The 23,246-nt window shown below is 42.8% G+C and overlaps 4 protein-coding genes and 2 long non-coding RNA genes across 13 annotated transcripts in view; 4 read left to right on the forward strand and 2 right to left on the reverse strand.

The window, feature by feature from the left end:
* Nucleotides 1–1,250, forward strand: LOC121106886. Its single transcript, XR_005840137.2, has 3 exons — nucleotides 1–137; nucleotides 211–300; nucleotides 405–1,250. It is a non-coding gene; the product is annotated as an uncharacterized LOC121106886 (long non-coding RNA).
* On the reverse strand, nucleotides 439–7,838 carry DENR (density regulated re-initiation and release factor). 4 transcript variants are annotated; one of them, NR_173338.1, is made up of 8 exons: nucleotides 6,466–6,572; nucleotides 5,434–5,548; nucleotides 4,673–4,692; nucleotides 4,311–4,395; nucleotides 3,599–3,687; nucleotides 1,465–1,581; nucleotides 1,033–1,172; nucleotides 439–714 (listed from the first exon to the last, which is right to left on the reverse strand). NR_173338.1 is itself a non-coding variant. In NM_001396389.1 (8 exons), exons 2-8 carry the CDS (start codon nucleotides 5,537–5,539, stop codon nucleotides 670–672), a joined length of 597 nt encoding a protein of 198 aa, NP_001383318.1. In that variant the 5' UTR covers nucleotides 5,540–5,548; nucleotides 7,778–7,838; the 3' UTR covers nucleotides 439–669. The 4 variants fall into 4 exon arrangements, 3 of the variants coding, with proteins under 3 accessions (NP_001383318.1, NP_001072973.1, XP_015130830.2); NM_001396389.1 differs by lacking the exon at nucleotides 6,466–6,572 and adding an exon at nucleotides 7,778–7,838 and having other exon boundaries at nucleotides 3,604–3,687; NM_001079505.2 differs by having other exon boundaries at nucleotides 3,604–3,687.
* GPN3 (GPN-loop GTPase 3) lies at nucleotides 6,636–13,158 on the forward strand. The gene is made up of 9 exons (XM_425270.8): nucleotides 6,636–6,742; nucleotides 6,812–6,920; nucleotides 7,028–7,195; nucleotides 8,488–8,612; nucleotides 9,050–9,165; nucleotides 9,321–9,417; nucleotides 9,507–9,635; nucleotides 10,188–11,862; nucleotides 13,094–13,158. The coding sequence occupies exons 1-8, from the start codon at nucleotides 6,695–6,697 to the stop codon at nucleotides 10,248–10,250; spliced, it is 855 nt and encodes a 284-aa protein (XP_425270.2). The 5' UTR covers nucleotides 6,636–6,694; the 3' UTR covers nucleotides 10,251–11,862; nucleotides 13,094–13,158.
* ARPC3 (actin related protein 2/3 complex subunit 3) lies at nucleotides 11,797–16,336 on the forward strand. The gene is made up of 7 exons (NM_001277486.2): nucleotides 11,797–11,862; nucleotides 13,094–13,193; nucleotides 14,284–14,360; nucleotides 14,513–14,581; nucleotides 14,798–14,924; nucleotides 15,421–15,515; nucleotides 16,127–16,336. Exons 1-7 carry the CDS (start codon nucleotides 11,857–11,859, stop codon nucleotides 16,187–16,189), a joined length of 537 nt encoding a protein of 178 aa, NP_001264415.1. The 5' UTR covers nucleotides 11,797–11,856; the 3' UTR covers nucleotides 16,190–16,336.
* LOC124417222 lies at nucleotides 16,295–18,625 on the reverse strand. Its single transcript, XR_006931553.1, has 2 exons — nucleotides 18,582–18,625; nucleotides 16,295–18,071 (listed from the first exon to the last, which is right to left on the reverse strand). It is a non-coding gene; the product is annotated as an uncharacterized LOC124417222 (long non-coding RNA).
* Nucleotides 17,319–23,246, forward strand: part of ANAPC7 (anaphase promoting complex subunit 7) — a 19,372-nt gene continuing 13,444 nt past the window's right edge. For 4 of the 5 annotated variants that reach the window (XM_040648386.2, XM_040648387.2, XM_025155653.3 and 1 more), the window contains exons 1-10: nucleotides 17,319–17,511; nucleotides 17,989–18,175; nucleotides 18,826–18,945; nucleotides 19,467–19,578; nucleotides 19,806–19,959; nucleotides 20,064–20,206; nucleotides 20,400–20,517; nucleotides 20,923–21,119; nucleotides 21,848–22,072; nucleotides 22,467–22,617. In XM_040648386.2, coding sequence (XP_040504320.1) covers nucleotides 17,411–17,511; nucleotides 17,989–18,175; nucleotides 18,826–18,945; nucleotides 19,467–19,578; nucleotides 19,806–19,959; nucleotides 20,064–20,206; nucleotides 20,400–20,517; nucleotides 20,923–21,119; nucleotides 21,848–22,072; nucleotides 22,467–22,617 — 1,508 coding nt within the window. In that variant the 5' untranslated portion in view covers nucleotides 17,319–17,410. The remainder of the gene's footprint in view (nucleotides 17,512–17,988; nucleotides 18,176–18,825; nucleotides 18,946–19,466; nucleotides 19,579–19,805; nucleotides 19,960–20,063; nucleotides 20,207–20,399; nucleotides 20,518–20,922; nucleotides 21,120–21,847; nucleotides 22,073–22,466; nucleotides 22,618–23,246) is intronic. The other variant, XM_040648389.2, reaches the window with a different exon arrangement.

A 23,246-nucleotide genomic window follows, 5' to 3' on the forward strand; every position in this document is an offset into this window, starting at 1 on the left:
GGACCGCGGGTTCGAATCCCGCTCCGGCCGGCCGGGAGGCCACGGGCTGCCAGCGTAGGATCTGCGGGACGGCGGAGCTGCTCAGGAAAACACGGCGATTAATAATGCTGAGCGGACACATGTGAACCCAACTGGAGGTCAGTGAATGGAAATATCTGCCCCGCTCAGCTCTATAAGGGAACAGCTACAGATATCCAGTTATCTCGTTAGAGACACCACTGTCTTTTAAAATACATTTTCCTGCAAGCAAACCTGAAGCAAAACCACATTTCTCACTCTGATTTCTCAGATTTGATGCTGGTAAGTCAGGGGTGCATGCTCCTGTACATTTCATGGACGCTTTAAATACTTAATTCAGCAGAACACTTTTAATTCCTTAAATTATTATTTCTCTATACAATTAGGAATGAAAGTAGCTCTACAGAAAACAGAACCATCTTCAGTGAAGAACAGGAATTTTATTTAAATCTTCATGCGTAGGCATGATAGACCCCAATTTTACTTCAGCAAATATCACAACAAAAAAAAATCCAAGCAGCCTATACAGAACAGTGAAATTGCCAAGGATGTGGGCTCTCCACAGTGCCACTGCAGAATCCATGGGTTCAGAAGCCTCACTTTGGCTACGTCATTTATAACCATTAATTAAATAAAGGTAGTCTTCAACCATCACTTCTTGACTTCTCCAAGATCTTCAATGCTATCATCATCCACCTAGGGGGGAAAAAAAAAAGGGCAAAACACCACATTAAATGTATTTCCTTCTTGCATGTCCCATCACTAGACAGGTAATGAAATGGAGAAGCTTTCAGCACTCCATGTTCTGGGAGTCTGGCTTTTTTTGGACAGGTGAAACAGTGTTCAACTTTAATCACTCCTTAACCTAATTGCTGATAGGGGGGCAACAATGGGTTGTTTACTTCTGCCCCACAGCCTGTGCTGCCACAGATTACACCTGCTTCTGAAAATCACTGGAAAGGTCGCAGGCTATGACTGAAAACTAGAGCTCTTACAGAAGAAACCGCTGATTACCTCAGGCCACTTCTCCTGGATTACATCAATAATGTCATCTGTGAAATCGCCCTGAATGATGATTTCATCTTCTCCTGTTACTGAGGCACCGCAGGAAAATTTCTGAGCAAAAAACCTTTGTGCTTCCTTGAGGTCGATTTCTGTGTATGGGAAAACTGGCAGTTTAAGTACAGTCATCATCACATTAGATCTACTCATAATTAAAACTGTTTTAACCAGCGGTTAAAAGTTTAAAGTTGAACTTAGTTTAAAGTTCAAACTTCAGCACTTCCATGGAAATTCTGCAAACCACTCGAGGTCATACAATCAGAAGAAATATCTTAAAGGTTACCTTTTCTCCTCACATTACAGAAGCTAAGGCTCTAGGTAAGATAAAGTTAAGGGCAAGCACATCTAAAATCTACACAACACACCTCACAAACATCGACTCACCGAACGTTGCAAGGCCGCAGACTCTTGTGACGTATTTTTTCTTTGCTCTAGGAATTTTAGCTATTGTGACTTTCTGTGGTACAGTCTTCTTTTTCTGTTTTATCTGACCTCTTCCACCTTTAAAGCAGAATATATTATATGGTTAGTTAAATGACTTCACAGTTAGAGGAAAAAAAAGGCTGTAAGGCTGCATTTCAGTCCTGTAAACAAAGAAACCTATTTCCCAGTCTGGGTATATGTAAACAAAAATGTATTTTGGATGTTAGTCATCTCCCATTCAGAACCTTTTAATTTAATTTCTTAACAGAAAGATCCCGGGTCAAAACTTAACGTCACAAGAAATAACAACATATACATGTCAAATGTGCATTAAAGTACAGAATGCACATCAGAACCCTGATGGGTGTTTCCCACATTTCACTAACCACTGCATTTGGTCTACATTTAACCCCTCTCTAAAGCGTTTTTCTTTGGTATTCACTTCAGTTAGGAACGAATTGTTACTTTAATATCTTTTGAGTTTTTGTCTAAGGCAAAGAAAATGATTTATGTCTGTTTACTAAGGCTAAGAAGCCTTGCCTGCTTAGGCTGCTGTGTTAAACAGCACATGAAGTTCTACGTATCAACACAGGACTGCAGTACAAAACAAATTTATATAAAGGTTAGCAGGAAAAAAACCCAAACACATCAGAACACCACACCTCAAACAGAAGGCAGCTACAGTAGTTGACTGCCAAACTTGCACATGGTTTAATTTCTTATTTACTATCCGTTTCTAGGTCAACCTGAGGGAATGCTTCACATATTAGGTAGATATAAGTCAGTGTAAGGCATGCAGAAGATTAATCCCACTCATTACGAGTCTTCAAATGAGATTATCATCTCAGCTAACTTTGTATACACTCATCAAGTTACCCCAGGGTAACTAAAGTTCTGTTCCAGAGCTTTCTCACCAAGAAAACTTAAAAGAATCCATGTCAAGCAGACAAACTTCTTGTGAATGCTTTTTCTTCCCCAGCATGCAACACTTTCGATTCTACATCACTATAAATTGGTACATAATAATTTAAGACAGGAAATTTCTATCTCAGAGTTTCTTCAGTCAATACCTGCAGTAAGTTTTTGCTTGTTTGTTTTCTTGTCATCCTCTCTTCAGAACCTCGTGCCGTCATACTTTACACTATACTCTGAATTACCACAAAACTTGAGATTCCATTTTTGGATTTCCATTTTCATCTACAAATATTTTACACACTTATTTTCTAACCAAAGTCAAGCTGAGATCTATCCATAGCATGCCACACAATGAAATAATATTTAAAGAAAATGTTCTGAAGTGTCTGGAAAAAAGCACCCAAGCTAGAGAATTTAAAGTTACTTTTGTCACTACATGTATCCCATGGACAAGGATAAATATAGCTGGTTACCAAGACATGCAAATAAAACATCTGCAGGGATATGTCACTTAAAATATGCATCTTAGTGGACTACTAACCATCATTTATGAAGCACTACAGGCACAACTGACATAAAACAGGCAAATATGTATTAATTACCACAGTATTCTAACTCATGGTGGAAAACTATGTTAATTAAACAGAAAAATCTAACAATAAAAAAAAAATATCTGCACTTAGAGCATAGCTCTAGAAAAGACACAGCTGTTAGTGGAGACACAAATAGTAGTGCTGAAGTGTAAAACCAAATTCTGTTATGCGAATAATGGGGAGAGAGAGAAGGAAAAAAAGGCAAAAGTAGTGGTATGAGGCATTGAGAGGAAAGCAATCTTTGTTCTAATCTGCAAGCAACCTATGAACTGCAAGGCAGAAACCTTTTGGGAGGTACACCAACTGATTTCAAGTTGAGAATAAGTACTCTGAAGAAGTGCCACAACAATGACAGGAGCACACAGAAGATGCAGCTCACCTTTCACTTACTGTTGCTACTATACAGTTCCTTTGTTAGCATATACTTCTGTGCAAACTCTGCTGTTAACTGAAAGGAACTTATCTGGTACCTTTTCTGCAGTCAAAGCATAGCTAACACAACCAAAACACAAGGAAACTGTGTCACAGTCTAAGGAAAAGATGACCTCAACAGCTTATAAATCAATACCACAAGCAACTATTTAGACCTTGCCTCTCTTTTGCTTCTTCTTCTCTTCTTCTTCTCCTGCAGTTCCTTGGCCTTCTCCAACCCCAGCTTCCTGTTTCGGTGAATTTTCTTTAATACATCAGAGAGGAATGGTGAGAGAACAAAAGAACAAAATTAGCAGTGACTAACACACACCTGTTTCTTGTTAAAGAAACAAGAAATCAGGTACAGTGACATTTCACTAGGCCTCTAAATAGATTGCTCTAGTGCAGTATCCCCTGAATGATGCATGTTCCTTAAAGTCCTTGGTCAAATTAGGCTTGTGACCTCCAGATCAAAGATACAGTTATGGCTTTAATAGTCTCCTTCAGTCATTTCCAGAAAGAGACAAAAATTACTGACACTGAAATTCCAAATCAATAAGTACGATAGCACTAATGACCTGTCCTCCAGCAACCCACTGTCTACACTGCAAAGACATGAAATTGGATATATTAAGTTTGACAGGAAGCAACTGCAAGCTGTCAAAATGGTCACAGCACAAACCTTAATACCGGCCAAACATTATTTCTGATTTTTTCTGACATTATCAAACTTGTTTTCACAGCATCCAAAAGCATGCTAAACTTTTGAGAAAAGAATTTAATTTTCAGACTCAACGCAGATGGAAGAGATGAGAAATGGGCAAGCTCAAGAATTTGTGAATATGTCCGAGTACACATATTAGCCAGAGAATAAAGGAAGATTCTCACCTACTGTAAGTTTTGCAAACTCATCTGGAAAATTCTTCTCTAACCATTGTCTGCATTTAGTCACATCAGGCATATATTCACAGTACTAGAGAAGAAAGGCCACATAAACGCTGTTAGCAAAGTAATTATAAGATGCATCACAAACAAAAACAACAAAATCCATTTGCTATTTATTTAGCTTAGTCATTTCTCCTTAAGGTGACCAGATACCAATGCTTCACCAGCACACAGGACACATGACATCCTAAAGATGACAGTGGATAAAAGCACAGAATCAACACAACTGAAAGCAAGAAAAGATCAGAAAGAATCATCATGGAAGTCATACATTGGAAAGAAGAAACAAAAAAAACCTGACTCACCTCTGTTGGCAATGAACAGACTAGAGCACGAGGGAAAAAAAAAAAAGAAATCACAGTTGAGTTCTCAACTTACAGCCTTAGTGTTCTACTTAAACTGGTATTCTGAAGCTTTCTTTCATCATAACATCTTGTAATAAACATATGCTGATTCAAAAGATGACAATCAATACCATTCTGTATTTTTTCCTCTTAGTCATTTGCTTTCATGCTGTGCATTAAGATAAATCTATCAGAACAGCAGCTATGACAGATGCCCACCTTCTTGGGTGGTCTTTATCCTACAAAACACACCCAAACCAACAATTCAGCCTCCTTCAAAATAGGAATCCTGCAACAGTATTCAAATCCAATGCAAAATAACATACTTCAAGTGCAGACCTCAAGATTATATCCTTTTAAAAATCCAGCCACATAACTACAAATATGAGTAAAGCATAATTCCAAACAGTGCATCAGCTACTTCCCTGAACTTTATTTCTTGTTCTCCTACCAATAGTCAGATGGCTTTTCTGTGCTAAAGGTTTTACCAGCTTTCTGTGGGAACAAATCTTTGCCCAAAATGTCTGAGCACCACTCCTCCAACAGAGCTTTCATATACAGAAAGCTATCAGCACTTCCATCAGAAAGGTCACCCTGACCATGCTCTACCTGACTCAAAACTGACCAGAAGAAAACCTCCAACCGTCTCACTTTTTCTGCTTGGCTGCCCTTACTAACGCCCCATTGTAAGAGCTGTGGGCAGCTGCCCCTTCAGCACTTGCCTCCGCAGTAGAGGACCCGAAGAGGGTAGTCAGCATCTGACCTGGCGCCGCTCCTTATGTCTCCCCTGCAGTCAGGGACCACAGGCTCAGCTACATCTGTGGCCATGTCAAAAGCCTGCAGGTTGCAGAATCAAAGAGTCAGGGCTTACGGTTTTGTGTTAAAGTTATTTACATCATTTCCTACATAACAAACCCCCAGAGACTGACCAAACTACAAAGTCCGGAGAAAAGAGCTGCAACTGTAAGAGCAGAAGTAATCAAGGAGTAAAAAAACAGCTGTCAAGAAATAATGAAAGCAGGGAAGCGGATGCAAAAGATACCATGAAGTTTGGAATTGTAGTACATAAGGGAGAAAGCAAACTGAAACAAAACTCAATGTAAAATGAAGGAAGATGTGCACAAACAACACACAGAGCACGTTAATTTAAGCAAAACACGGGGTGTTTTATCAGTGATAACTGAGCAGTGGCAGCACAGTGTGGAAGGGTTGCATTTAGAAACAAGAGAGGTTATTTAAATCAGTATCTGAAAAGTCCAGAGCTGATCTCGGGACAATGGCAAAAAAATAAAAAAAATAAAAAATAATAATAATAAAAAAAACCCAAAACCCAGAGGCTAACCCAACCCAACCCAACCCAACCGATACCCTCAGCGGTGGTTTACTGGCACACATTCCCAGGTAAGGGGCTTCGAAAATAGCAACCAACAGTGGGGCTCAGTGCATGAAGGAGCCCCGGGACTTCCAGGGCTGTGTTTGTGAAGACTCGGAGCCAGGAGGAGCCGCGACACAGCCGAGGGAACAGACCCGGGAGCCCGAGGGGCGGGGAGGGGCAGGGAACCACCGAGAGCCGGCGATGGGCCCCGGGCAGCGAGAGGGTAGGCAGGCTGCTGGGCTCCGATAGGGACCGGGAGGGCGCAGAGGGTCCGAGGGACAGCAGGCAGGGTGGGGAAGGGTGCCATGAGGAGCGTGAGAGGCGTGAAATGAGGCAGAGAGGCGCGCGGAGCCCGGCGGCCGCAACACCGTGGCGTTACCCGGGCGGCCCCTCAGGCCGCAGCTCCTCCTCAGGCGGCGGCGGCGGCTGCAGCTGCACGCACCGCGCGGCACGCGCGCGCCCTCACAGCGCCGCCATGGAAATCTCGCGAGAGCCGCCCGTTCTGAGCCTTCAGCCGCTCCGTAGCCGGGAGGTGCCCGCGGGACCTTCGCGCTACGGAGCGGCGGAGGGGTCAAGCGTCGCCGCTCCTGCGTTGCGCGGAGGCCGGCATGCCGCGCTACGCGCAGCTGGTGATGGGCCCGGCGGGCAGCGGCAAGGTGAGAAGGATCAGAGAGGGCGGGGGGATGGCGACGAACGGGCGCTGACAGTGTCTGTGTGCCTTGCAGAGCACGTACTGCTCCACCATGCTGCAGCACTGCGAGGCGCTGGGCCGCGCCGTGCAGGTGGTTAACCTGGACCCGGCCGCTGAGTTCTTCAGCTATCCCGTCATGGCAGGTGAGCGCCCTCTGCCCCTACGTGGCATCGGGAGAGAGCTGGGGGGAATAGGAGCTTATCACGGCAGCCTTGTGCTACCCACATCCGTAAGTGTACTGCCGTTGCAGATATACGGGAGCTCATAGAGGTGGATGATGTTATGGAAGATGATTCCTTACGGTTCGGTCCCAATGGCGGCCTGGTGTTCTGCATGGAGTACTTTGCCAACAACTTCAACTGGCTGGAGGAGAGCCTGGGGCACGTGGAGGATGATTATATACTGTTTGACTGCCCAGGTAAATGGTGTGCGTTTTGATGTCATACTGTGTACACAGAGGTTGGAAAAGAGCAATGAAATGGTCGAGTCCAACCACCTCATAATGCTGCCAGGACCACCACAAAACCATGACCTGAAATCCCAAATCATAGAACATCCTGAGCTGGAAGGGACCCATAAGGATCATCAGGTCCAATCTCAGGTGCCACACAGCACCACCCAAAATCCAAACTCTGTGTCTGAGACCATTTTGTCCAAATGCTTCTTGAACTCTGGCAGCTCGGGGCCATGCCTGCTGCCCCCTGGTTCTAATGCAGAACCTTTCCCTAATACCCAGTCTGACAACCCTCCCCTGACACAGCTCCATGCCATTCTCTCAGCCTGTCACCAGAGCTCAGCACTTCCCATCTGCTCCCTTTGTGAGGGGGCTGTAGGCCACCATGAGGTCTCCCCTCAGTCCAGGGCTGGAAGATTCACCACAGGGCAGCCCAATCCAGTGCTCAACCTCTCTTTCCATGAAGAAATTCTTCCTGACATCTGTAATGGCAGAAAGACAAGCGCGATAGGAAGATGTTACGCAAGAAGGATAAGAACTGCTCACCCATCTCTGAGGATCTAAGTTTGTAGAGAAAACTCCACAGAGGAGGAAACTCCAGAAGGAGATCCTTCCAGAGTGGCAGTCAGCCCTTAAATGGGGTTTAAGAGCCAGGCTCCACCCCTTTTAATTGCACAGATCAATTGCCTTCACCTGTGCTTCCAGGGCTGACCAGGTCTTTTCTCCAGGAGCTCAGTCAGTGTGGTTCAGACAGTTCCCATACAACATCCAATCTAAAGCTCCCTTTGTGCAGCTTGAGGCTATTTCCTCATGTTCTCTCTCTTGTCACGTGCTTTGCTGCAATCTCCTTTTAGGCCCCTGTAGAGAGTGGTGAGGTCTCCCCTCAGCCTTGTTTTCACACATTTTTTGTATTATTAACTATTGTCAAGAGTCAGATGCTTCAGAAGTGAACTTGGCCCCATTTGAGTTTAGGTGACAGCACTGGCCTTTGGTAACACCAGACAGTGGGGGAAATCTATGGCAACTGCTAACAAATGCTAACTGGAGATCAGGAGAGGAAAATATAGCTTTTTTTTTCTTCTCCAGATTGACTGTATGATTCCATCCAAATACAGGCAGGGTTGTCTGAAAAGAGACCGTGCTTTATTAGCTGTTATTCATATTAAGCATAATGCCAATATTTCTATAACTAATATCTGCAAGCTGTTTCTATTAGCTTTACATTTCTGCATACTGATATCCAAAGTGTGTCCTAGGTCAGATTGAACTCTATACACATTTGCCAGTGATGAAACAGCTGGTGGAACAGCTTCAGCAGTGGGAATTCCGTGTCTGTGGAGTGTTTCTTGTCGATTCTCAGTTCATGGTGGAATCTTTTAAGGTATCCATTTGAAATCTTGTACAAATTCTTGTAAAGTTTCACAAAAGTTCATATTGGTATAGAACAAGAAAGGGAACTTGGTTTGTTTAGTCCAAAGGAAGGAATGCTAAGCAGGGGAAGATCTGATTGTTGGCTTCAGCTGCCTCAGTTGTAGAGACCAGACAATCTCTAAAAGTCCATTTCAACTTAAATTGTTCCGTTGTTCTATAAGGGCTTTCTCATTTTAGAGAGAGAATGACCCTTTCCCTGTCGAGCAATAAGAATCCTCTGGAAATAGATGGCAGCCAGGAACCTTAGCACCTCCCTTTTCCAACAGAGATAATGACTCCTCATCCCCATATGCAGTATATTAATAAGTTAGTCCTGGTCTGTGGTAGTGTCCTGCATGATGATTTTGTGCTTTTCTGTACTTAACTACATTTTTCATATTCCCTAAGTTTATATCTGGAATTCTGGCAGCACTCAGTGCAATGATCTCTTTAGAGATTCCACAGATTAACATCATGACTAAAATGGATTTGCTGAGCAAGAAAGCTAAGAAGGAAATAGAAAAGTAAGTTCCAAAGCATTACTTGCTCTGTAGTGTAATATCTTGATGTAAACTTCATTCAAAATCACAGAATGATGGGTGGTTGTGGTAGCTGTGTAAAAGCATAGTGACTCATTTGTTCTGTGTTTTGTTGTTAACAATAGCTTTGTTTCTCCCAGGTACTTAGATCCAGATATGTATTCTATGATTGAAGATTCTACTAATATATTGAAAAGCAAAATGTTTAAAAAACTGACTAAGTCCATATGTGGATTGGTACGTATAGTGCTCTTTAATTGGTATCCTTTAATGGTGAGAAAACTTAGTGTATTTCCCTGCTGATGTCTTTTGAATCCTTGCTATAGATTGATGACTATGGTATGGTTCGATTTCTACCTTTTGATCGCTCCGATGAGGAAAGTATAAACATAGTTCTGCAGCACATAGACACTACCATCCAGTATGGAGAAGATCTTGAATTTAAAGAACCGAAGGTAAGGTACTTCTGAAGATAAGATGAAAAATCAGAAAGGATCCATAATACAAATCATAATATAAATATGTTATTTGAATTTTAAAGGTCGTAAAAGATGATTATATACCACTAAGATCTCTACCTGAATGTCTGTTCAAGCTTCCCCTAAAAATTTCTGCATTGAGTATGTGTGTTGTAAAACCATTCCTAATCTCTCATACATCTGTCATGTAAAATGCATGATGGAAGATTACTGGGTTAAAATCAGTTCCAAGCTCTGTTTAGTTTTATTATTCAGCTCATAGATTCTAAGGAATAAGTCCAGTAGTTCGATCACTTTTTTAAAATTCAGTTTCCTACTTTCTGAATATGCAAAATAACTGCATCTAGATTTTGATGTATACGTTTTGGATAGCTCTAGAAACAAACTGCTTTTCAGAAAGTTTTGCTACTTGTTTGATCAGCACTGGACATTGTTGTGGTTACTAAAATAAAGCATCGCAGAACTGACAATGTCCAACAGTCACTAGAGAAAAGTCAGGTTTTACATTTTTTGTTTTCTTGTTGGCAGGAATATGAAGAAGATAAATCTGCACTTGTGGATGAGTATTTTCAAGATCATGTGAATGAGTAAAGAGCAAATGTTGGAAAAGAGGAAGAAAATACATTGCTTGTGTGTTTTAAAGAAAACCAAAAACATCCACCTCCACACAAACATATTTATTTGATGTTTTGCCTTTAAGACAACTAACATTTCTAGTGAAAAGTGAGCTATATGACAGTTCATATGACAGAATATAGTGAGCTATATTACTGTTTATAGTTCTTTTGTAAATACAGAATGTTCCTAGATTCTCAAACGTTTTCAAAATATTTTTTATTATTTCTCCTAAAATATATTAGTCCAGTTTAATAGCTACTTTCAGCTGTACTGGAGGATGTTTTTCTGCTAGTCACATCCAAGTATTTATGAACCTTTCCTTGATCCTAAGGAATGAGTTTTATTCATGCAGTTATTGAATAAAAGTATTTTCTAAAAAGGGCTTCATGGTTATATAAAGCTTAATATCAGTAAATGCCCTTATATAGGCATGTAATCTTTCTCTATGTAATATATCGTTCGTGTTTTAGAAATTATCCCATACAAAATGTCAGCCAAGTACTTTGTTGGAATAAGAGCATCTAATGTCATTTTGTAGGAGTAGCTTGGTAAACCAAAGCAATGGTTGAATATTTTGAGGCAGTGGCACTTATCTAAACCTGAGGATATGACAAACCTACTCCCAGCGCTGGACAGTTAGGTGAGAGTTCAGGGTAGTCATTGCCATAACCAGAAAGAGGTTAGAAAACGCAGCTCTTGGGGACTTTGATGCACGGAGCCAGAAATCCTGACCATGTTTAATAGTTACAGTGTAACCTCATTATGTGGCAAGTCGTTTGATGCCTATGCTGAATTAATCACATCCTGGCAGGGCTTGATATGGCTTGATTCCAGCCTTCCACATCCTTTGGACACGTCATCAAATCGTAGAATGGTTTGGGTTGGAAGGGATCTTCAAGACCATCCAGGTTTCACCCCCACTGCCATGGACAGGACTGCCAGCCATCAGATCTGGCTGCCCACAGCCCCATCCAACCCGGCCTTGGGCACCTCCAGGGATGGGGCACTCCCAGCTCTCCAGCAGTCAGTTCCGTGCCTTGCCACACCCAGGGCGAGGGATTTCTTCCTAATATCAGATCTAAATCCACCCTTTTGTTTAAAACCATCACCCCTAGACCTCTCGCTACATTTGCTGACTGAACACCTCCTTTGGGTGTTCACCCTTTGGCCCCTTTGGGCCACTGTAAGGACTCCTTGCAGCCTTCTTTTCCTCCAGGCTGAACACCCACCCCATCTCCCTCAGCCCATCCTCACAGCAGAGATGCCCTCTGCTCACGGAAAGGGGAAACCCAGCCCTTCAGCTCCAAATCTCCCCATTTTTTCGGCCTGACTCATGCGACGAGGCAGTGGTGGGGCAAATGGGGCACTGTGGCTCACATGAGGGGCCACAGTTCAGACCCAGCCCGGGAAGGGGGGTCGGTTCTGTGCTTCCCCGTCAGGGAGCGGCTCCTCGGGGCGGTGCAGGCTGCGGCTTCCCCCGCTCGCACCGCCCCGCTGCCTCATTTCCTGAAGGAAGAGGAAGGTTTGCTACGAGATCAGCGCCGCTGCCCTCGCACCGAGCTGCGCCCTGCCCGTCGCCATGCCGGTGAGCGGAGCGGGTCAGGGGGAGGGAAGAGGCAGGGCGGGCGCTCAGCGCCGGGGCCGCTCTGTGGGGCCGGGCTGGGGGCGGCTGCGCGGGCGGGAGAGGGGCTGTAGCCGGGAGCCTCGCACCCAGGGGGGGATCGGTGTGTTGCCGCCTTCCTCTTTCTTCCTCTTTCTTACTCTGCTGGCCCTACAAAGGCAGGGCTGCGTGAGGTGACGGCCCCCCCGTGGTCCCCAGCTGGGCGGTGGGAGGTGGGGGTGCATGTGGGGGAACTGCACCACAAGGCCACACCGCTTCTCCAGGAAGTGTCACATTCAGGTGTTTTTTAGTCACTTACACCAGTTTTATGCACAGAAAGGCCTTTTGTGTGTGTGTGTGTATGTGATAAGCCTGGTTTTGGTTATTTAGTTATTTACTATTACTAGACATGGAAATAACATATAATCCCTTTCCAATTTCTGGTTTTAATTAACAGACTTAATTGCCAATTCAATTACCTGTTAGGTGGGCTGGGAATGGAGTGGTACACGCAGATCTGGAACATTTTTATCCCATCATAGACTCACAGAACCGTTTGAGTCAGAAGGGACCTCCAGAGGCCGCCTGGTCCCACTGCCTGCAGTGCACGGGGACACCCACGGCTCCATCAGTGCTCACAGCTCCATCCCCTGACCGTGGCTGTCTGCAGGGTTGGGTCTGAACTGTGGCCCCTCTTGTCTGGATGGGGCACCACCACCTCTCTGGGCACCCTGTGCAGTGCCTCACTGCCCTCAGTGTAAACACTTCTTCCTTATACCGAGTCTAAATCTCCCCTCTTGGTTTGAAACCATTTCCCCTTGTCCTGTCACACAGGCTCTGCTAAAGAGTCCGTCCCCTTCTTTCTTACAGCCCCTTTAGATACTGACAGGCCGCTCTTAGCTCTCCCCAGAGCCCTCTCCTCTCTGGGCTGCACAGCCCCAGCTCTCTCAGCCTGTGCTCTTCCACCACCACTGACATGAATGGTTCCAGGATGGTGCTTTTGTGGTTATCACTGGAATGGTGCTGAGTCGCAGAGAGCCTTATTAAAAAATGACCGTTGTTTGTGCAAGGAAAGGTTGCTGGAAGCATCACTAACAAACAAAACTCTGATTTGTATTTGATGACATGTGAGAGCAGCAATCAGTCTGTGCTGCCAACAGGATGCTGGAAGGGCAATTTTCTGCAGGAATAATAATCAGCCTTCCCCCGTCTCTAGGCTTACCATTCAACTTTAATGGACTCAGATACCAAGCTAGTGGGTAACATGGCACTGTTACCCATCAGAAGCCAGTTCAAAGGCCCAGCACCTCGAGAAAGTAAGTTTATAAGAATCTCTGAAAAGCCCTTTGTGTTTTGCTAGTAATCATTTTTCGCAGTTTGCTCCAGACCAGACCTACCAGAACAGAAAAATTGTTTAGAAATTGAATGTTTTATAGAGGAAGACAGAATTTTCAGATACTGAAGTGGTGCAAACCACAGAAAATAATGATCCTATGGCTGTTGTCTGGAACAGCTCCAGGTAATTCAGTTGCTTTAGCAATTAACACTGCCTACAGATACTATTTTCACACTTCCTCCTGTGCCTCGGTGTACTTTTCAGCAGGCTGTGAGGAGGACGTGGTGGTGTGAACCCTTTGCTGTCAGCGGAAGTGGAGGTTTAGCTGCAGAACTCAGCTTTGGTGTACTGGCTGAGGATGCTTAGCTGCTCTAAAGGGTGAGGAAGGAGTTAGGCAACACTGTAGGGCAGCAAAAATCTAAACTTTGGTGATGGACATCTCAATACTGACAAATTTTACAGACAACCTCCTATGAATTCCCCTTCAGCACATGAAGTTGAACTTCCCAGGGATGGTATCTCCCAGTAGTGTGGCGATTCAGTTTGAAAAAGGAAACACTTCAGAATTCAAGCAGTCTAGGGTGTTTGTAAAAGAAAATGAAAGCTACAAGTCAACTTGTCACTATGTAATCTACCCTTCCTCCTTTTCTTTTTTTTGAAGAGAATAATGAGGAAGGTTGTTTGACTGGGGTGTTAACTTCTTCCAAATGTACTTTTGGGCCCTCAGAAAGAGTTTTAACGGTGTATTCTATACTGTTAAAACTCTGGTGAGTCACTCAACTGGTGGGAAACTGGAGAACTACCAACCTGCTGCCCTTTGTGAAGTCACACTGAGAGAAGGAAAAGGGAATTAAAACTCCTATTAAGAGTAAGAAACTTAAATATTTTGGTCAGAGTTCACCTCCGGTCTTTCATATGGGTAAGATTTAGTGTAGTCCTCTGCTTTTTGTAAATGATTTTGCTTTTGCAAGAAACATTGTTTGTGCACTTCAGTGTGTAAAAGTTATGACCAAACGTGGTGTAGTGATGCACTGTTTAATTTTGTTTTTTTTTTGTTTTCTTTTTTTTAGCTAAAGATACAGATATTATAGATGAAGCCATCTACTACTTCAAAGCTAATGTTTTCTTCAAAAATTATGAAATTAAGGTAATTTTTTTTTCTTTTGCAATAGTTCCTCTCTTACGAGGAAATTGTTGGCACAAATGGCATGAACTCATTCCTGTTTCAAACTGCTACCAGTTCCATGAAGTCCCCTATAGTCTAACAGACCAGGCTCTGTGCTTACCCTTATTTTGCAGAATGAGGCTGACAGAACACTGATCTACATAACTCTCTACATTTCTGAGTGCTTGAAAAAACTGCAAAAGGTAAGGAGGGAAACAGTCGGTTCTGGGAATTGTACTCAGGAGAGTATTTGCTGATATTCACATTCTAAAGGCACAACAGACTTGGTTCACCACAGTCCCAGTTGACAGAACCACAAATACTTGAAGGCTGTAGTTTTGCAGAGATGTTGCATTGCTGTTCTTGATGAGTCTTTATGTTTTACGGATTGTAATCAATTGTTTGGTTGGTTCTTTCAGTGTAACTCCAAAGGCCAAGGAGAGAAAGAGATGTACACACTAGGAATCACTAATTTCCCAATCCCTGGGGAGCCTGGTTTTCCCCTTAATGCCATTTATGCCAAACCTACCAACAAGCAGGAGGAAGGTAAGACTAAACAAAGAACTCTGAAGACTTCCTTTGGTCTAAGCTTTACTAGTTGTGTCTTTGCAGTTCTTACTAGAAAATGGACCCTGAAAACTTCTCACTCTGTCTTCTGAGGTTTTCTGACCTCAGGAGCCTGACAACTCCCCTCAATCCGTAGATCCAACAGATCAAAGTAATAGGGGTCTGCATCTGCCTTTTGCATCAACATAATTGCTAGATAGAATCTACAACAGAGCCCAAGCCAACTCCCACACTGGCAGAGAAGCAGCCCAAAATGATGGGTAAAGGTTTAGCTGAAAGAAGAAAACAGTTTGGATGATCCATTTTACTGATACAGATATCATAAAAAAAATCTAAATAGTGGCTATAAATTGAACACCAGCAAGGGCCTACAGATGTGACAGCTCACATTTCCTGCTTTAAGCAGTGATGTCCACTGCTTCCATGCTCAATTTAGTTTGACTTAATGCCATTTTGTCCTTGTGCTGTATTTCAGAGGTGATGAGAGCATACTTGCAGCAGCTCAGGCAAGAAACTGGTCTTCGACTTTGTGAAAAAGTATTTGATCCTCAGAGTGACAAGCCTAGTAAGGTAAGGATTTGGCCTGATCACAGATTTAATGAGAGTCTTGGTTGTTTCTTCAAAAAGAAGACGAGAAGCAAGAGAACAGGGTGAGGGATCAGATGTGGGTAACTCTGGAGCAGGCTTCCCTGGTTTTACCAGGCTAGTGGAACGGAGAACTGCCAGTTGTCAATAAATTCCCAGCTGTAACATGGTAAGACAACAAATTCCAATTCAAGCTACTTTAAAAAGTGGGGCAGTAATATGCAGTTCTAGTTTAACTCTTCAAGTTGAAATTCATAGGCATGAGAGATGCTGTTTATATTCCCAGGCAGTTCTGATCTCATTGCTTCTTTGAAGTAGACCATTTTGCCTTTTATCTGGATTTTAAAAAATAACCGATCAATGCATGAATTACATCCTGGTCATGTATTTCATGTGCAAATATGTTTGCATTTAGTAATGAAATTATTCAAGCTACTTTAGTATCAAAGGCATAGCTTTCTGATGCAGCCCTTGTTCATTATTATATTGCAATAAATATATTGGAATAGGTAATAAATATACTTCTAAATTACTATTTCATTTATAAGATGGAAACTTCTTTTGCCTGTTTTCTGATTATGTGTTTTCTCCTGCAGTGGTGGATCTGCTTTGTGAAGAGACAGTTCATGAACAAGAGCCTGTCTGGACCTGGGCAGTGAACAGGCAGAGCAGCAATATGAAGCATTTCCACAGCAAGGTGTACGAAATATTTTGCCTTTCTTTTGGATATATTTTGTACCAAGAAAAAAAACGTGTTTATGAAGAAAAAAAGTCAATGAGGGGAACAGGGATGTAAAGTAAAAAGATCATTTGAGTACTGTAAGCAAGTATTATTAAGCTGGTGCTTAATAAATGATTCCTAACATGCTGTTTCAGATGCAGGCTGCTTTATTGTCAGTGGCTACAGCTAGCATTTACAGCAGGGCTTTTGTTTAAAGAAGTGGTGTTTGTGCCTGGAGTGGTATGTGATTGCTCTGCTGGATAGAGTCTCAGTATCATGTTGAGTGCAGTGATTTTTTACTTTTTTTTCCAATAAACTTAGCTTGTAATTAATATGATAACTGCTTTATGTCTTATGGTTAGCTTTGAAAGAAATAAAAATGCAATTTTGATGAAGAGGCCATCATGATATGATATTGGCAAATACTGTGTTTGTTTTGAGGACCTGCTGGTCTCATTCCGTCTCCTCTGTGGCAATACTTTCACCATCACCACACAGCACTAACACGCTTTTTGTGGTAATTGACTGAAAGAAAAATTCCTGGCACGACTGTTTTATCTCATTATTGCTGTGCAGGATTAGCTCTCCTGTGAGAGGTACTGTGTGCCTCGTAGTTCACAGCAGCACCAGTGAGGTACTTCACCCAGCTGTGGGCCAGAAGCAGCCTAGGTTTTGAGAGATCTTCCTCCTCAATTGTCTCATAGGCACAAGCTTTGCCACCTCACATCACTGCTGCAGCCATCACAGTGAAGTCTGAGGAGAAAAGCGTCCAGGCTCAAGAGCTGCGCAGACGCAAGGTCTGAATCTTCAATTAAAAGGAAAAAAAAAACCATAATGCTGGGTCGGGACACACCCAGCAACAACGCCTGCCTCATACCACACACAGACACCAACACCCCGCCCCGCCCACAGCGCCACTGAGGAAAAGCGCCATTGCGCGTGCGCGGAACTATCGGGGGGGCCTCGCGGGGCACCCGGGGCTGCCCACCGCGCGCCTGTCCCGCCGTTAGGGCGGCGTTAGGGCACTGCGCGGGCGCCTGTAGACAGCGGCGCGAGGCCCCCGCCTTGGCGCCATTTTGGAGTGGCGGCGAGCTGAGGCGGAGATTGTCCCGTTCTGCGCCGCGTTCTTCCCTCTGTCCTGTCCTTTTCCGCCGCCGGCATGAGCGTGGTGGAGCACGTACGGGAGATGGCCTCCGCCGGCCTCCACTCGAACGTGCGGCTCCTCAGCGGGCTTCTCCTAACGATGAGCGGCAACAACCCGTGAGTGACCCTCCCGCCGCGCTGACGGGACCGGGAAGGAAAAGGGCCCCTTCCCGATGGGCCTCGTGCGCTCCCGTTGCTCACGGCCCTGAAGGGATGAAGCTGTGTTCTGTCAGCCCACGGTCGGGCAGCAGCTGGGGTCCGTGGCCCTGCATGGGCTTCCACAGTGGAGATGCAGCGATTTCCTCCTCTCTTAACAAGGGCGCCCTGTGTACATCACAGCTTTTCCCGTTGTTTCTCAGGGCTTTCCTGAGAAACAGGAAAGGTTTTTCGGGTAGTTTTGTGAGGTACTATAGTTAGAGCCACAGTCCCATTCTGAAATCGTTGCATTTCAACACAGCAAGATAGCAGCTCTGTGAGGAGCTGTGCTGTTACTGCGTGGCAAAACAGCAGGAGTTCAAGCTGGATGAATAACTTCAGGTCTGTCCTTGGTTCTTAGGCTGTTGGGTGATCTCAACTTGTCTGCATCTTTTCTAGGGAGCTGTTTTCACCATCTCAGAAGTACCAGCTTCTGGTATACCACGCAGACTCTCTTTTCCACGATAAAGAATATAGAAATGCTGTAAGCAAGTATACAATGGCTTTGCAGCAGAAGAAAGCATTAAGTAAAACCTCAAAAGTGAGGCCTTCTACTGGGAACGCTGCATCAGCTCCCCAGAGCCAGGTATTTCAAAACTGACTGGTGTGCTGCATGAAATATCCCCTCTGCTTCAGTTAATGTTGAAGATTCAGTATTGTAGCATTAGACTGTGGACTGCTTTGTTGTTTTGTTTCTTTAAACATGTAATTCATCATGTTGGAAGAGATGAGCACTGTGAGCCATCAGTAGGTTGCACCTTTCTTGCACTAGGCATTTCTAACCTACACTACACATTCAATGAGGAGACCTTATTCATGTTGTTTGTTTGGTTTTTTAAACGTAACTGTAATGTTGCAGTGCTGTAATGTTATAATGTGATGGAAAGCACAGCAATAATAGCAGGGTGGCACAATCCTAGGCTGCAGCAAATGAAAACAAGCCCTAATGCAGCAGCTATAGATACAGAAACAAAGGAAAAAAATCTGCTTACCTTTAGAATGTCTCTAGTAGGCAGGGATCTCCAGTGAAACACCCTCACCTCCACTGCCAACCCTTAAATGAGGGCTGGGAAGGGCTGGATCCTGACTCCACCCCTTCGGTCAATCAGGCACATTGCCTGCACCTGAGCTCCCCTACGTTGGCCCTGCCTTCCCACCAGGTGTTCTGTCACTGTTTCAGTCTATGACATAACATTTCCACTACAGTTGTCTTTTAATAGTTGCATTTTATTTCAGTGTTTACCATCTGAAATTGAAGTAAAATATAAAATGGCTGAATGTTACACGATGCTGAAGCAAGATAAAGATGCCATTGCCATTCTGGATGGGATTCCTTCCAGACAGAGAACCCCAAAGGTTTGTTCTGGCAGATGTTTGTCACTGGTACTTGTGTGGAAAAAAAGGCTGAGGAAAGTAAACTTTTAATCTATATACACCAGAATAATAAAATATTGTAGTGGGACCCAACTAGTTGGACTGCACAGAGCTTGACTCGTTTCTGTTCTTTTATCAATCGTTACTATTTAGAAGCTAAACAGAAACATTCCATGCCTTCCTTCTCTTCAGAGCTTCCAGTGAATTGATATAAAGAAATTAACTGAAAGTTAGTGCAGTGGATATACAGGTTCTTCTCATCATACTTAAGACACTTGCCCATTTTTGGATGTCACAATGCTGAGGTTTCCAGATGTACTATGTAAATAAAAAAATGTAAATTTTATATTTGGACTCAAGAGTCAATATTAATTTTATAAAACATGGTAGGTTATAGTGATCTCAGAAGAACTACTCAGAACGGAAGGGAGGGAGACAGCATGCTGGAGGGAGGACAAAGTTGCGACCTTTTCTTAGTGAGAACTCCTTTCTAATACTTGCAGATCAATATGATGCTGGCAAATCTATACAAGAAAGCAGGTCAAGAACGCTCATCTGTTACGAGCTACAAGGAAGTACTGAGGCAGTGCCCATTAGCACTTGATGCCATACTAGGTAGGTTTCTCCACGCTGTTAAGTACATCAGTTCTAAGAAGCATTATAATTTGAAGCATGTTTGGGACTAGGTAATTGACTGCCATCTCTATGTAATATTTAATGCAGATGTATTTAATGCAAACTATAAATTCATGACAAACTGTTTGTGCTTCCTAGTCTTCAGATAATTTGTAGTAATGGTGATTGAAATTGTTTTTTATTATTTTGAATCCCTCTCTGAACAGGTTTGCTCTCGCTGTCGGTGAAAGGTGCAGAAGTGGCCTCCATGACGATAAATATCATTCAGAGCATTCCGAACTTGGACTGGCTTTCAGTGTGGATCAAGGCATATGCTTTTGTGCATACTGGAGATAACACTAGAGCGATCAATACTATTTGGTAAGACTTGAAAGAGCATGATGTAATCAAATGCCATAAAATATTTATTTAATGTTATTTTAATGTTATTACACACAAATAACAGCAATTTGTTTCTCTTACAGCTCTTTAGAGAAAAAGTCATTGCTGAGGGATAATGTAGATCTACTGGGGAGCTTAGCAGACCTGTATTTCAGAGCTGGAGATAATAAAAACTCTATTTTAAAATTTGAACAAGCTCAAATGCTGGATCCTTACCTAATAAAAGGTGAGTAAATCGTAAACTGAGTGATTGCATTGCAAGTTGCTTAAAGTGGCAGTTATCTAGAAGGTGACATATCCACTTATGTGGTTTGCCAAAGAAGCATATATTAGGAATAGTTTAGTTAGGAAGTTTGGATTTACTGTAGTGAATGAGCCTTCTGTTTCTTGATGATTGACCTTCAAACTTTTCACCATAGGAATGGATGTGTATGGATATTTGTTGGCACGAGAAGGTCGACTGGAGGATGTAGAAAACTTAGGCTGCCGTCTCTTCAATATTTCAGATCAACATGCAGAGCCCTGGGTGGTGTCTGGGTAAGATGCTCTCTTTCCTTTCTTACCCTGACTCTTGATTTGCTGAGTGAGGTTGATTACAGCTGATAGAGTGAAATCAGCTTTTTGTCCTGTTTTGGAGGTAACTTTAACTATTCATGAGTACCTATTTTGGTTGGTTTCTTTAAGTCTAAACCGGTTTGAATTACTAAACCTTTGCAATAGCAGTGATGTGTTAAATAGCTGTGATGGTTAATGGTGTGGTTTTTTTTGTTTGTTTGTTTTTCAACTTTGGGGAGGTATTTGTTTTTACACAAATGTTTATTTTTAACTTAAAACGTAGAAGGTTCAGCAGTTACTTGTAACCTTTTTCTTCCCTCTCTCTTTTAAGTCTCTGTGATCGTATACAGGCAGTACATGTTTACCATCCATCTTGTCTTTCCGTAGGTGTCATAGTTTTTATAGTAAACGATACTCCCGTGCCTTATATTTAGGAGCCAAAGCTATCCAGCTTAATAGCAACAGTGTTCAGGCTCTGTTGCTGAAGGGAGCTGCCCTTAGGAATATGGGTCGAGTACAGGAAGCAATCATACACTTCCGTGAAGCGATACGTCTTGCGCCTTGCAGGTTGGATTGCTATGAGGGTGAGTGAAACAAAGCTACTCAGACTGCATTGGTGCAGCGTTAATGGCTTTTGTTGTTATTAAGAAAGAGAATAGACAAGCTCTTTTCCTCTGTTGACTTTCTAACATGTAAGTTATTTTTACCCAAAAAACTGTACTGGTAGAAGTAGTCAGACAAGAGATACTAGAGAATGCATGTATTTATAAGAATCATTTTCAAAACAGTTGTTTGTTTTTAAGTGGTTTAATCTCAGTGTAAACAGACTTGGGTGTTTTGAGCAGATCAGTTTTGGATGATGACATTCAGTGTATGGTTAGTCATACCAGGAGCCTCATTTTATCATACTGTCTCCTAAGTAGGAGCAAGTTTAGATGGTAAGTACTTCAGGAGAAATACTCATGTTTGGGGGAATATGCATTTTCTTGTAGAGTTAAAAGCTGTGTTAAACTTCTCTTAGCAAAATAAAACACTTCAGAAGATATACATTATTAAATAAAAATGGACAATAGTGGTTCCAGCATACTGCTTATTGGCAGCCTTAGGAATTGCTTGTAGAATGTTTCAACTGCTGGCAACAGTTATGCGTGGAGATGCACTATGGTCTACAGTTTGCTTATAGAGAGCTACACTGCAGTCCTCTTGATCCACTGTTATCTGTTCTGCATGGTGACTGAGTGCTAGTAATTGAGATGGGGCAATTGACTGCAGTACCAAATGAAAGTGAAATGCTTTTCTTTCTTATTATCAGGTCTCATTGAATGTTACTTAGCATCTAACAGTATCCGGGAAGCTATGGTTATGGCAAATAATGTGTATAAAACTCTGGGAGCAAATGCACAGACACTCACTCTGTTAGCAACAGTCTGCCTTGAAGACCCAGTGACACAGGAGAAAGCAAAAACATTACTGGACAAAGCACTGACACAAAGACCTGATTACATTAAAGCTGTGGTAAAGAAAGCAGAACTTCTTAGTAAGTTCCTTTTTTCATGTCAACTTTCTTAAAACATACTCTTTCATATACAGGAGTGTTCTGCAGCCTCATCCGTGCAAATAATATGACAGAGATGTTGCACCACAGGGATTTGTCAGTTCTATTTGGAAGGAAGAAGCACAGGAATTAATTGTACCTAGCAACTGACATTATGGCAGCACTTAAAACCGTTGCATACAAAATGTTTTGCCTTCAAAGTATATGTGTTAATGTGTGTAGCGGTTATTGCTTACAAAAAGTGTATTACTGCCATCCTTCATGCCAACAGCTCTGAGGGAAGAAATGCTTTTGTGTTGTGATAGCCCTTAGTGTACAGTCTGCTTACAGGTTTATCTAAACCATTAATTAAAACTGTAGTTTTGCAAATAAACAGGTAGAGAGCAGAAGTATGAAGATGGAATTGCTTTGCTAAGGAACGCACTGGCTAACCAGAGCGACTGTGTTCTGCATCGAATACTGGGAGACTTCCTTGTAGCTGTCAACGAGTACCAGGAAGCAATGGATCAGTACAGTATTGCCCTGAGGTAAGCCAGAGACCCAAGACTGTAGCATACATATAGAAACAAATAACTGACCAAGTGAAAAGTTGAGTGTCAGGCCACTGGTTGATTAGGGCATGCGTCGGAGGAAGCTTCAGATCATTCTTCCTCAAAGCAGACAAATATATACATCGTGTTCTGATAATGAATTAGTTGGTCACAGGGCTTTGTGCTGAGGAGTGCAAAATTGAGGGATTGTATTGACTGCAGACACTGCTGGGCATGGAGTTCCTTGGCTACTGAAGTGATTGAGGCATGGATGTATTTATAATTAATAATTACATGGGCGGGCTTCTTGGGAGCTGTTCCATTAGAGCAGATGATGATGTATAAGCAGGAGCTACTATGTAAATCTAAATAGGTAATAAAGAACCTTAAAGTTACCTTCTCAAGTTATGTTCCATGTTACTATTTTTGGTTTCAGAGAGTTAAATTTACCTTAAATCTAGCACTTCATATCTGCAACAAACACACATAACATAAACAGGTCAGCTGTTTTTTCCTTGTATGTGATATGTTTAATCATAGTCATTGACATTTTTATTACTTTCTTGTTGCTTTATGATTAGTGTTGTCTGGAGGAGCTAACTTTTCTTTGAGAACGTGGTGTTTAG

The sequence above is a fragment of the Gallus gallus genome, chromosome 15, assembly GCF_016699485.2.
Source record: "Gallus gallus isolate bGalGal1 chromosome 15, bGalGal1.mat.broiler.GRCg7b, whole genome shotgun sequence".
In the NCBI taxonomy this organism is placed as follows: Eukaryota; Metazoa; Chordata; class Aves; order Galliformes; family Phasianidae; genus Gallus; species Gallus gallus.

Excerpts from the sequence above, each read along its gene's own strand:
- ARPC3 (NM_001277486.2), top strand. Across the intron at positions 14,361-14,512 it reads TCAAAAATTATGAAATTAAG|AATGAGGCTGACAGAACACT; the intron begins GTAATTTTTTTT and ends CTTATTTTGCAG. Across the intron at positions 14,582-14,797 it reads GCTTGAAAAAACTGCAAAAG|TGTAACTCCAAAGGCCAAGG; the intron begins GTAAGGAGGGAA and ends TGGTTCTTTCAG.
- DENR (XM_015275344.3), bottom strand. The coding sequence starts at position 6,106 with ATGTGTGCCAGTAAACCACCGCTGAGG. Across the intron at positions 4,693-5,433 it reads TCGGGTCCTCTACTGCGGAG|TCTGTTCATTGCCAACAGAG; the intron begins GCAAGTGCTGAA and ends CTCGTGCTCTAG. Across the intron at positions 1,173-1,464 it reads CTGCGGCCTTGCAACGTTCG|AAATCGACCTCAAGGAAGCA; the intron begins GTGAGTCGATGT and ends TCCCATACACAG.
- GPN3 (XM_425270.8), top strand. The coding sequence starts at position 6,695 with ATGCCGCGCTACGCGCAGCTGGTGATGGGCCCGGCGGGCAGCGGCAAG. Across the intron at positions 6,743-6,811 it reads GCCCGGCGGGCAGCGGCAAG|AGCACGTACTGCTCCACCAT; the intron begins GTGAGAAGGATC and ends TGTGCCTTGCAG. Across the intron at positions 7,196-8,487 it reads TATACTGTTTGACTGCCCAG|GTCAGATTGAACTCTATACA; the intron begins GTAAATGGTGTG and ends AGTGTGTCCTAG.